The sequence below is a fragment of the Notothenia rossii genome (assembly GCF_949606895.1).
Source record: "Notothenia rossii genome assembly, chromosome: 7".
Classification (NCBI taxonomy): domain Eukaryota; kingdom Metazoa; phylum Chordata; class Actinopteri; order Perciformes; family Nototheniidae; genus Notothenia; species Notothenia rossii.
Window position 1 is genome coordinate 20,030,230 of NC_136905.1, and position 12,892 is coordinate 20,043,121.

Genomic DNA, 12,892 nt, shown 5'->3' on the forward strand with positions numbered 1-12,892 from the left:
GGGCAGTTCGATGTGTGTAGAGGTGTGTGTGTGTGTGTGTGTGTGTGTGTGTGTGTGTGTGTGTGTGTGTATGTGTGTGTGTGTGTGTGTGTGTGTGTGTGTGTGTGTGTGTGTGTGTGTGTGTGTGTGTGTGTGTGTGTGTGTGTGTGTGTGTGTGTGTGTGTGTGTGTGTGTGTGTGTGTGTGTGTAGAGGTGTGTGTGGTTAAAACAGCAGCCTGCAGTTGCTCTTTAGCTGTCTAATGAAGGTAAACACAGCGAAGGCTTTGTGTAAAAGGCTCAGCTCCACTTCCAACTTGGCGAACCCGTAACTTTCTCGTGCGCACAAGAAAGTATATTGTGATGAGCAAAACCGTGTCAACCGTGTCACCAAGGTGGTTTCCACAGAACGGACAAAACATGTGTAACGACCATAAACACACTCGTAAGTATTTAGGTTATCAATAACTATGTAATTGAAGTGCTTGAAAACACAATTTGTTTTGATCTTGTACCTTTGGTCCACGCGTAGTCTGGTGTCGGTGGGGGGTAGCAGCAGCTTCAGGGGGGGATCCAGCTCGTTCAGCTCAATAGCAAACTTGGTGAAACCATAGTACTGCTCAAGGTCTGCTGGCATTGCATCTAAATTCAACATAAATAACAACCAATGCATCAGGTACAGTCAGAAAGACATGCATTGCAAAAGGGCTTCTTGCATTCTTATAAAAGAAAATCCTACTTGCTCTCCAGATACATTTGGCTGAGGGAGGGTCTCCACAGAAAACAGCTTCCTGCCACTTTCCAAAGAGTCTGTGGATGACCTTCCCTTTGTTATCCGTGATAACTCCCTCCACCTCATTCACGCTTGAATTCCAGTATTTGGCCTGTGAAAAGGATTGACAGTTGGAGAAGAACTTAGTTTTAAGCTATTATAAGTGAGCATGAATAGACAACTTAGCGATCACAATCATGTCCTCTCGCAGTCAGCAGATGTTGCTGTTGCGTAAACCATCCCGAGCCCCAGCTGTGTGTTGCCAAGCTGCTGTGTTTAATGGCAGATAAAGACGCATAATGAGTTCTGACGTGTCTGGACTTGCTACCCTTCGCAGCTTCAGGAGGTCTTTCAAATGGGCACACGCTAAAGCAATTAACCTTCTCCATCATCCAGTAAAGGCTTCCAATCATCAAACACTGAGAACTGTGGTGTTTGTAGAGGAGAGCATCATCTCAGGTTTATGGACTAATGAAGGTACAACTGCATTTACTATTCTTAAGGCGACTACATTATTATTATTTTTTCTTATTTCAAATCACACTCCATGGGTCGCACAGAGGGATGTCTACCAACACAAACACATAGGGAGTTAAAGAGAGGAAAGAAAAAGCGCTACATTATGCAGGAGCTAGCTGGAATGTACTTAATTATAATGCCTTTTGAATCACTATATTTTACGTGGAGCAGGTGTGACATCAACCCTTAAGGCCTTTAAAAGCCTTTTTGTTTGAAAGATGCTTCATATGCCTTGTGTTGAAGCACCTTGCAAAGAAGAGTAGTTCAGCCTTTACTTTCATATTTCCAAATTAAAGACCGCATTTGTTCTGAGTAATGTGAACAGAAAGCTTTTGTGGCTAAAGAAAAAGTTGTTGATAGTGGTAATGTGAGTCATTAGGGTGGGTGCATCGCTGCATACAGTTACCAAATATAACTCTTCTTTTTGTCTCACCTTAACAAAAGTGATCTTGCATTGACAAATATCACTGCTGGAGTTTCTGATGGAGATCTCTCCATAATGTTCAATCCAGCGCTGTCCACTGAGAATGTTGTGGATGCAGGACGTCACCTTGTTCCACTCATAGTGGTCTCCAAATCTAGAAACAAAAGGGATTAAAACAGCATTCCTTTTAACGTGACTCGGTAGATATTGCTCTATTATTTGACATGGCCCTTGGTTTGTACAGTCTCCATCTATGAGTCTTAGAATAAATAATGCAAAAGACTCACCCCGGCAGAGTTACATGAGTGGTGCCAACAGGAAGAATCTCCATTGATTTCCCCCAGAACTTGTTCTTACACCTCACATCTACAAAATCAATCAGAAAGAAAGTAATCATACACGTTCAGCATTCATCCTAGAGGGCCAGCCACTGTTCAAATATATTCAAACACTGACAAAGGACCAGATTCATTTCTATATTCGACTACCTTGCCAGAAGATGAAGTTTTTAGACTCCGCGTGGCAAGCTGAGATCGGCGGGTGATGGCTCACCTGATGTTTAAAACAACTGGGTTAGTAAATTGATTCAATAAAAATGCTTCCAGTGCATGCATTACAATTATTATTAGAATAGTGGGATTATGAATAGCACAGAGACTGGATTCATGCATACCTGCTCTGCGACAAATGTAAAGCCTTTATCTGGCCGGTCACATTCGTACGTCTCTCCCAGGAGAGGGTTAAAAGGCTTTCCCCCTGTTCTGTAGTAGCTGGATGCATAGCCCGATACAATAAATGTAGCTATGTATACCTGCGCAAAGAGACACGATTACAGTTAGTATTGCCTTTGTGATAATGTCTATTACAGAACAATTTGTGTTGAACATATATTTCGAGATCAGCAGAACATTGAGGTATATCATCTTTATAAAGCACCACATATTATTGGTCATTCACCTCCATGCTGTAAGGAGCAGAGTTACTGTCTGAATACCCGGGCACTTGCACTGAGTCAAGAGCATACATATAATTACTTCCACATCATAATGGGAGGCCAAGGATTGGAGCTGACATCGACTTCAGCTGCTATTTATTTCACATTTATATACTGTCTGTGGCGCTTTTGTCCTTTATAACTAGCTGACTCCACAGGCTGTAGCTCCACACCTCCCACACCACAGTGAACAAAACGCAAGCAAATGACTATCATTCCAAAGTTCGGCGTTGCAAATGTGAGGAAGTGAAACACCCAAAGAGGCACAATCTTGCCATTTGCATGCAGGAAATCTGTAAAGCAAGATCTCATTCAAGCATTTGGCAATACCTCTGACACTGGGCAGCTGAAGTCACTGGTCTAGAGGAATAAGAGCGGGCAAAGATTGAGTAACTCCTGGTTCTATCCAAATATATACATGTTTAACCTGTTTGTGTACAGACTTAACAAATAGGATAAAAATGTTTATTAAGCTTTAGAAGTGCTGGGTAGTTTTCACTTTAGAGAAAGAAAGCTGTCTCCCTTTTCCTGTCTACAATGAAAGCAAAGCTAAGTTCATTGTTGCCTGGCTTGATAGAGCATCAATCTCATCTGACTCCTGCAAGGAAGAGAATAAGAGAATTTCAAAAAATGTAAAACTATTCCTTTAAAAATGTAAGAATGAGTCAACAGTTATTTCTATTTCTTTATGGCTACCTGGGGAAAAAAATATTTCACATGGACACACCCTATGTGAAAGCAGAGTGAGCTCTAAGTCTCGTCTGGTCCTTGGTGTGATGAAAAGTTTCTTTAAAAAATCCACTTTCCTTCAACTTTTACAGACTAGCTTCACCAAGGGCAACTGCTTTTGTAAAAGGAGGCCCTTTATGTGCTGAGAGAGAACATGTGAACCTAGCTCTGCCCACACACTCACACAGAAAAACGGTGTGTTTGCCATCTCACCATACGTTCAAAAGGGTCCTGTGTATTAGCAGCCCTGTCCAGCAGCTCGCTGTACTCCAGCTCCTCACACAGTCTCTGCAGGGCGTTCAGCGGCTCATTCAGCTGTACAGGCATAGCCACTTTGGACAAGTCTTTGCCGATGTTGTTCCTGAGGATGTTCCACAGGCTGATGGAGCTGTTGTTGGGGCTGGGCGAGGGCAGGCAGGATCTACGCTGATAAAGGACAGTGCCTTCTTCCGCAGAGCCTGGAAACAGATGGCGTTAGAGGTCAGAGGACACCGACAACCTTTTGTGCGGTGAATGCTAAAGTGGAAATATTTGTGTGGTATCCAAGGTCCAAGGTATGTCCAATATCTTACCTGAGTTTGGTCTCTCACATTCTGTCTCGTTGCAGAAGTTGTCCATGGAAATGTTGTCACTGATGTCACTAATGTATGAGTCATCTTCCGAAGCCTAAAAATAATCCAAACTTTAACTATCGGAAACAATTTTAATACAACCTGGGATTGGGCAGGTCTCTCTCAATATCCTGTAACATCAGCAAAAAAATATATAATAAAATAAAATAGAGATGAACGGTCCCTAAGGACCCGGTGACTATAATTTGCACCTGAACTTGCAGTATTTTTAGATTAAAGTAATTAACTTCCATTTTCACATTGCTTCCACTCCAGCTGCTATCTGATCCTGCATGCTGTATGAAGACTCGAGGAAATTAAACTGAAGTGAGGGAAACTTGTTTAATGACACATTCAAAAAAAGTGGTGTTAGGGAAGGTAGTTTAAAAGGCATGTTTTCTTTTTGCAACAGCACTGATTGTCACAATGTGTTTCAAATGACAGGTTACAGGGGATAAATCCATTCAAAACCTCTGGCGTGTATTTCTGTCTTGATTGATTTTATCATGCAGATCTTTTGCTCATACAATAGTAGAAGCAAACATGACAAATGACATGACATTAACAATAATTGTACTTTTATGCAACCCTAATTGTCAGTTCAGCTGCTGATAGTGCCAGTTAAGCCTTCACACTTACCTCATTTTCTGAGGAACTAGAAGACAGCAGAACTTCCTGTGCATCGAAGAACTCGGACAAAGACTCTGTGATTGAAGCTCTGCTGTCATTGGAGACTTGATGTACGAGTGGAAGGGATTCATCAGCAGACTCCTGTTTCTAGGAAACACAGTGTTCACAGCTATAATTAAGAACAAGAAAAGAGCAACATCATCAAAGCCAGAATGGGCGGCAATCAAAGGGAAATTCAGAAAAGCATACAATCACAATGATTGGATAATGTGAGGATTGCAAAAGAAAAATCTCAAATTCAATATATTGGAAGACAGTTATCAATAAAATACATGATCATACATATATTATTGTTTTCACAATATCAATGACAATTAAAATTGCGTTTCGAAATGTATTTCAGTTTCATAGAAGGTTATATTTATTAATCGGTGAACTTTGACATCATGCAACAGAGTGCATGCCTCTTTCTTTTTACTACACAGGGACATTTCCATGTGCCATCGTTTGAGTTAAACAGCAATAAATACGCCACAAATTTGAACCTTTTAAAAATGGAAGACTTAAAACTAAATTTGTATAAAAGAACGATCAGTTTTGCAATATATTGCAATCAACCTTTTTTTAGAGTCTGTATCCCAATATATCACTGAATAATTTGTTTAAATCCAGTCAGAAGTGCTCGTGTGCAAGAAGTGTTCACACTAACTCTTCTGTCTGGCAAGTTGTTAACACAAAACAAGATGCACATTCAAACTAAACTCATAGCATTCATATTGTTCTGCTGAAAACAACTCAAAACATGAAACAAATTACTAACGAGAAGTACTTTCCACAGCGGCACACACGCCCCTACATCCTCTGTTATTGCCTGAGCTGATTAATTGGCCTGGAGATAATCTCTGAGGAGGCGAATTAGTTTTGCACCGTGTGTTCAAACACATTTCCGATAAGATCAGCTCACACTCTCTGGTCAGCAAAGTTGATTAAGAGAGTAAAGAGCTTCCTTTGGAGACAATAACGTGAAAGGTAATCTTCCCCTGAGCCATGTGATGGTAAAACACAACCACAGGACTGAGAGGAAGCACTTTCTCATAGCAACTTAATGGAAATACAAATAAATTGAGGGGGCCTTGTTCCCTGAAAAGTTTGCATTGAAGAAAATCACACTTTTAATAGTCATTGTTTTGATAAAAAGGGAGGAGGAGAGCAACATTTGCAGAATTTGGATGAGAGGGAAAGGACAGCTCATTCAGTCTGTGGCAAAGTCAACACTGTGTGGGTTGAAAAAATAAAGACTGAGATAATAATAATCATAGTGATGGTGGGGGTGGGGGGGAGAAGAGTCACTGCATTCCTGCACCAACCTGTACAGGGGCAGTGACATTTATTAGTGTGGGCTCTACGATGTGGGACTCGGCATGAATCTTGCACAGGCGCTCCCTCAGCTCAGAGTTGTGGGCTAAAGCCTGTAAAAATAACCAGTGTAAACATTTTTACATCACAAATCAAGTCAATCATTCAGACAATACTAATACCTAAATGTCCTTACTTGAACTGCTTATGCTCACATGCCATTTACTTTTATTATAGAGATGTGTGCATGTGCTATCACAGCAGGCCTATTACTCACTCATTACTGACTCCATGTGAGGTAGGTAGAAGCTAACACCCAGCTGGGTATTTAAAGTGAAGGAAATGTGTCGGCGTAAAGAGAACAGGAGTTCTAAAGCTGCGAAGAAGTCAGCATGACAATTAGTGTGCAGTCATAAAACATAAAATAGAAAAAGGAAGTCTCTGGGTTGGAGGCAGCAGCCACAGTAAACATGATGACCATTTTGATTATAGATATGTTCAGGTGGGCAGACCTCACACCGGCAGCTAGTAATCCCTCAAAGATGCTCAGCAATGTGTCACGCCTTACAAGTGGTGCCGGCTTCTGAGAGGTAAGTCTATAAGAAGGCGGAATACTAATTTCTACTGACTGACAATATTTATGTGTAAGGGTGTGAGTTTGTGTTGTTTCACATACCGTTGTCAGAGCGTTCTTCAAACCGACAACCTGAGGAGAGGTAGGGGGAATTGTTTCGTGGTCCACACATTGTTTTAATCTCTCTCGTTCAGATGTTAGTGTATTCAGGGTCGTCTTCATGGTTGCATGAACTGTAGAGATAGGAAAAATTGACGAGGGGAGATTTTTTCAGTGCGAACAAATTTGCTTTAATTTTAGTGTCATGCAGATCCAGTCACAGTAGATTCAGTCAAAGTCTATCACGCCATGCTTTAAAATTGAAAAAGTGTGACATTTTGATGATCTCCTAACCATTTGCAAGTCACGATCTCTATTCATTTTACCACCCATCTCAAAATAGATGCTTGGGAGGTTATAATATAGTAAGTGCTTGTCATATTAATGTTTCGTCTTACTAGATCGAAACTAGAATCACACATCCTTAGCTTCATCATTTTGAATGTGCATCAATCTGACCTTTTCGGACGTGTAATTAGCAAAAGATTTATTGTTTATTGACATCAGACAATGATACTAAAGATTATTCAATTATTAATTAAATATTTTGTTGTGTTATTGCATTCATTTGTATAGTACTGTATCATGTCTGTGTCATCTTTTGTTTCATTTGTATTTTCTTTGGTTTTACACGCTCGAAAAAAATAAATAAACTAAACTAAACTAAACAGTTGAAATGCCAGCAGAAGTGATAGTTGTTCCCCGGGGCAAACTTTAAACTCATTTTACAGGGAAAGTGGGAATTGTGAGACCATTACATAAAAAAACATTATTCTCATTATGCCATGTCAAGCATCAGGTATCTGAATATAAATGTCAATGAAGAGTAGCAGAAAACTAATTAATACCCCTCTTTCAAATCAAAATCAGCTGGAGGACACGCAGAACACACTATCAGAATCCTAATGAATGTAAACTAAACAATCAGTAATTACCAGCTGCCATTGTCACATCTATTTGTTATGTACAACAACCCACTGCCGTTTCTATGTTACATGCAAATAAGACAGCTGTCTGACAGATTTATGTGCACTTGGGGAGATATTCCCCTTGGTAAAAATGGTGATTTAAGATGACCAGCTCATAATATTTGACTCACAGTTGGCAGCAACGCGACAGAAGTCCTCCTGCAGCTTGGTCACGTCAAAAGCTGAATCCAGCGATTCGGTGTCCGCCTTGTCGTTGGCGAGCACAGCGGTGGAGAGGTTGGGGTTCGAGGCGTGGAGGCGCAAAGAGCTAGAGGAGATGCAGCTAGGCACCTACAGTAAAGCAGCAGGAATACAACTTAGAGGGATTCGTACGAAAAAAGAAGAACAAGGATCACATGTCATTATTAAGATGTGTACCTGCAGAGTTGCTTTGACATCTTTGTTGTAGTTTTTAGTGCGCCATTTCTTTGGAAGTCTCTTTTCCTTTTTCTGGCTGTCAAACGTAGATGCCTAGTGAACAAAAAGATAAAGATGGTCGAGACAGAGTTGTTTTTTTACTTTGAAGGCTCTTCATAGGAAATGGTTTCATTGCTGGCAAAGACTTATCAATGTTTTCTATATTTAGAGGCAAATGACTTGAGGGCAACAAAAGAATTGGTGGAGAGAAATGATAAAAGACAAAATCAAGACAAGTTATTTTGCATTTTGAGTGATCCAGTTTTGGATGTGAGTAAGTTCATTTACTGCACAGTTTCTCAGGCTTAATGTTGAGTTGCAAGAACAATCCGGCTCTGCATGTGTAGGGGAGAGGAATCAGGAATAAATTGCTGACCTGCAGTGCTTGGATTGATGGAGCAGAATAGGTGCGGTGCAGGACTTCCATACTCTGAAGCAGGTGGTTGAGCTCCAGCAGGTAGGCGTCACACACTGACAAGTCTGTGGAGAAGGGAACACATCCACATTGAGATAAGAAGGTTGGTTTAAGAAGAGAGTTACATAAAAATAAAATGTATCTGCAATAAAAGGAACAGAAACACTAGCATGTACTGGTTTGGCCGTTGAGGACAGACTCTCTCTCTTTACAGACTATAAATGGCTGACGTACACTAACCTACATCTACTCAGTCAGTGACGTTGATGTTCATAAACAACTAACAAAGTAGCAAACTACTGCTTGTGGATTGTTTGGTACAATTACCTAGATTCCTAGTTCTAAACTTCACAACCTCTCGCTTAGTTGGAGGCTAAAAATGTTGAGAAGAAATCCTAATCAATGAAAACCGTTAAAAAAAAAAACCCACTTCCTTTCTTTATAAACAACAACGCCATGCCAGTCCCATCTTACTAACAAATAGGACAGAAGGCAGACAGATTTATTGGTATTAACTGAAACATTCGATAAATGAAAAAGCTGTACTCAAAGAGCCTGCCTTTTTCATTATCAATGACAACTTTACTATAACTATGAGGGTCTGAATAGAGCAGAACACTTCCATTAACACAGGATAATAGGAGGGAAATCCTAGATACATCTCTCAGCCAGTTCACATTTTTATTTAAATATCATTGTATCATCTTTTTTTTTTTAAACTAGGAGACAGGATGGAAGACATATACTAATACTATAAAAAATGTGTAAGAAACCCCTCAAATCAGCAGAGTCAGCTCTCCTGCCTCACCTTTGGAGCAGTTGTCCATGTCGTCAGATGATTGGAGCCAGGCGGCTACTTTGGCCTGGCTGCTGCAGTTTAATGGGAAGGCTCCTACAGAATGCACTGTGGACTGTCTGCGCATAGACATGCACTGCAAGGGACAAAAGAACCAAAGGTCAGTCCAATAACAATGTGCTTCCTTCATCAAATCATAAAAAATGGGGACTTGGTGAAATAGATTTTCATGAGCAGAAGCAGAAAGCATCAAGTGAGTTGTCAGAGTACTATGCAGTGCACAGGTATACCTTTCTGATGGAGGCACCCTCCGCCATGCTAGGGGAGTTGGCGGAGGGGTAGTGGGGATAGTAGAAGGACTTGTCGGTAGGGTACATGGCAATCTCATTTTGCCGATAGAGTCGATGGTGGCGCAGCTTGGCAACCCATTCATCAAACAGCTCCTGGGACTTAATCTGGAGAGCAGATACCACAATCAGAAATCAACGAGATGACGCGACGTCAAGGTTAGGTGGAGGAAGCGTGAAGGTGGAAAAACACACAGAGGGACTGTAATTCTCCCTTATCCACATAAGGTCATTTTAAAGTCCTCTCCATGTAAGCATCCGTTACAGGAATTAAAAGGGGGATAATCTGAATAATCTATGTTTTACAGCACTTCCTATCAATCTGTGGGGAATGCTTTCCATTCATTAGCCTTCGCGGTTTACCTTCAGGTGATAAATGTTTTCCTCAGCATCAAGATCGATGCACTTGGCTTTCTTCTTAATGGCCATGACAGAGAGGCCCACGTCAATGCAGCCATGCAGTTTCCCTTTCTCAATCTGCAAGACAAAGTCAACACACAATGTCATGAATATTTTGGACTTGAATTCATACAATTGTGAAGGGATGCTGTTCTGTTTTAAAATGCAGTATTATACTTTTATTGGCTCTGCGCAGCCCTGCCCAATTACAGCGTCTGGATTGCTGATAATTAATCATGTGAAATTGGCAGGTGAAATGCACCGTGCGATTCCTATCAATGACAACGATATTCTGCACAAACTGTGCTGTTGTATTTGTTGTAAAGTGTCCTTAGTGCAAAGTATTTTTACTGTACAGCACTTTGGCTCGACCAAAAATTGTTTTAAAAATGAGCTATATAAATAAAACTTGATTTGATTTGATTTGAACGAGATTGTGAGTATCTACTGGCACAGATAGATATTTTGGGAAAGACAGCCAACGGTACAAGACACAAAATGTCCTTTGAAATCTTTCTGTAACTGACAACCACATAGTATGCATCTAGAAGGCTTTTGTACTCACATCAGCACTGCACTTTCCATACTTCAGGATGCCCTTGTCCAGGAAGAAGTACCTCTGTATGGAGAAATTAGGACAATGAGCAAAAGATCTGCAGCCGGAATGATATGCAACAACCTGACAGCAAGTCTGAAGTCACGGCTATGATTCTGTGATCATGACAGAGTCCGCTTCTCTTTAATGTAGGTTGTTAATGTCTCTGCAGAGAGATATTTGTCATCCCGGGCTCTTGTCATGCATCATTTCTGTCTTTATTACTCTTTCCGTCACTCTGTTGCGATCCTTCTCTTTGTAAACGTTCCAGTTGAAAGCACAAAGACAAGAAAAGCTCTGACTGCAGGTCAATACTAAATGTTTTACCATGGTCTTACCTATATTAACTAACAGTCCATCAGCTAATGCAGCTAGATAGCATTATCCCAGTGAAAGCTTTCAGACAGAGCGTGAGCGGTTACTGACCCAGGTCACATGTGACTCCTCTGTGGGTGAAATCGGCTACTGCACATGCTCATTCAATTAGTTTAAAAGACAAATGAGTCATGTCAGCAGATCTTTTTGGAAAAGAGACCTGAACGTATGAAGTAAAACCGGGAAATGGTAATGATGTTCGATTCTCAAGTATGTCTAAAAATACATCATGATGTCTATCATTCTGAGAGATGAGTAAGATCGAGATGACGTGGGTCAATTAAGCCGCATGTGGTTGATTATACCTTATGCCAGCCCTTCATCGGCCACTTTCTCCTCTTGAGCATGTAGCCCTCCTGTTTCTGGGGCTCCAGGACATTGCTGAAGCCTCCTCGAAGACCCTCCACTATTTCCCAACTGTCCTGTGGGCAGAGGTGGTTTATAAGAAGAGATTCAATATAGTTATAGATCACAGTTGCAGTAAGGTTAGGTAACAATAAACAAATCATCCACACAACAGAGTCAAGGTCGGAGTCAAAGCATACAGCAATGTGTGATTGATTAGATTTCTGTGTCTCCTTTAATGCAGTGTCAGTCAGTCAGTGGAAGGCTGTGGGAGTGGGAGATACATTTTATGCTGAGTGAGAATGGAGCTCTATGAGGTGTCCAGTTTTGAGCTTTACTTTCAACTCATGATCCCATTTTCAAAATTAGCTTACCTGTCTAATCTCAACTCTTCACAATAATCCTTTTCTGAGATTAGAACGCTAAAATCCAAATCCCTCTGCAAATGCAGAGATTAAGGTGATATTTCATCATAGACTAATCCAGATAGCTTTGTATTTGAGTGGTGAGAATTCCAGGAAGGCAGAATAAACAGGAAGCTCTATAACATCTTTGTTTACACAGAGAATGATGCAGCCTTTAACATGCATTACTTAGCTTTTAAACCTGTTGTATAATGTATGTTTGCTCAAAAGAGAAACCCCAAATGATGTCTTCGTCATTTATTTAAATGTAATGTATTATATTTGAGTACTATTAAATGGACACAATAGGCAAACATCACCTTGGGTTTAGGTAGAAATTATAAATTCATAAAGTTGCAACGCTTTTTTTAATGAATTCAATTTGCTGATAATGCAGTTTCTTTAGGATTGTACAGTAAATTACATTAATCCCACATGGGAAAAACATTTAAGAATAATTCATATTCACATCCCAAATATCCAAAGGGACTCTTGGGTCTTGGCAGGGGTTTGAGGTGACTCTGTGTCCCTGAATGTTCCAGTGTAAATACATGTCTGGCTAAACAAACTGTATCAGTCAGACGGCTGGAGGTGAGGCCTCTAAAATAAACCCTCATTTCTGAAGGGGGATGGAGAGGGCGGGACTTGTGGTTTGCTCTTTCACTTGAGTGCTCGTCACAGCCCCCACTGACACACTCACACAGTGAGTCATTGTCACACACTGCAAGGCCATTTTTTCAAGGTCGAGAGGCCCTTTCAGCGATACAGTAAAAACACAAGTGACAAGAAGACATGTGCAATTACAGGGTTAGCTCTCAGCAAAAGCAAGTTGTAAATTGTCCGGCTTCAGTTTTAAGATGGTTGTAAGATGTACTGTATATTGAACCATATATTTGACAAATCACATGAACCTACATTGAACATCACTAGCATCAAATAAATAAATAAATAGTTAGATTGATAGCACTCCTCTTAGTACGGTGAATATGAATCAATGGCAGTTAGCTCACTGTAGCTTAGCACACAGACAGGAAACATGAGGAATGGAAACACATGTCCAATGGTAAACAATCTGCCAATCACAACCTCTAAAGCTCACTAATTAACATCTTAGATCTTTTTTGTTTGAACCATACAATAACAAGTT

The 12,892-nt window shown here is 40.5% G+C and overlaps 1 protein-coding gene across 4 annotated transcripts in view; it reads right to left on the reverse strand.

Moving 5' to 3' along the window:
• osbpl3b (oxysterol binding protein-like 3b) overlaps positions 1-12,892 on the reverse strand; it is a 38,987-nt gene that overhangs the window by 2,995 nt on the left and 23,100 nt on the right. For 2 of the 4 annotated variants that reach the window (XM_079640522.1, XM_079640525.1), the window contains 19 exons: positions 11,302-11,418; positions 10,592-10,645; positions 9,991-10,104; positions 9,571-9,735; positions 9,293-9,416; positions 8,446-8,549; positions 8,031-8,123; positions 7,784-7,943; positions 6,688-6,818; positions 6,023-6,124; positions 4,665-4,796; positions 3,987-4,080; positions 3,628-3,872; positions 2,365-2,502; positions 2,180-2,243; positions 1,979-2,057; positions 1,701-1,845; positions 716-860; positions 492-618 (listed from right to left, as the gene is read on the reverse strand). In XM_079640522.1, coding sequence (XP_079496648.1) covers positions 492-618; positions 716-860; positions 1,701-1,845; positions 1,979-2,057; positions 2,180-2,243; positions 2,365-2,502; positions 3,628-3,872; positions 3,987-4,080; positions 4,665-4,796; positions 6,023-6,124; positions 6,688-6,818; positions 7,784-7,943; positions 8,031-8,123; positions 8,446-8,549; positions 9,293-9,416; positions 9,571-9,735; positions 9,991-10,104; positions 10,592-10,645; positions 11,302-11,418 — 2,333 coding nt within the window. Of the gene's footprint in view, positions 1-491; positions 619-715; positions 861-1,700; positions 1,846-1,978; positions 2,058-2,179; positions 2,244-2,364; positions 2,503-3,627; positions 3,873-3,986; positions 4,081-4,664; positions 4,803-6,022; positions 6,125-6,687; positions 6,819-7,783; positions 7,944-8,030; positions 8,124-8,445; positions 8,550-9,292; positions 9,417-9,570; positions 9,736-9,990; positions 10,105-10,591; positions 10,646-11,301; positions 11,419-12,892 lie in introns of all 4 variants that reach the window. The other 2 variants (XM_079640524.1, XM_079640523.1) reach the window with 2 other exon arrangements.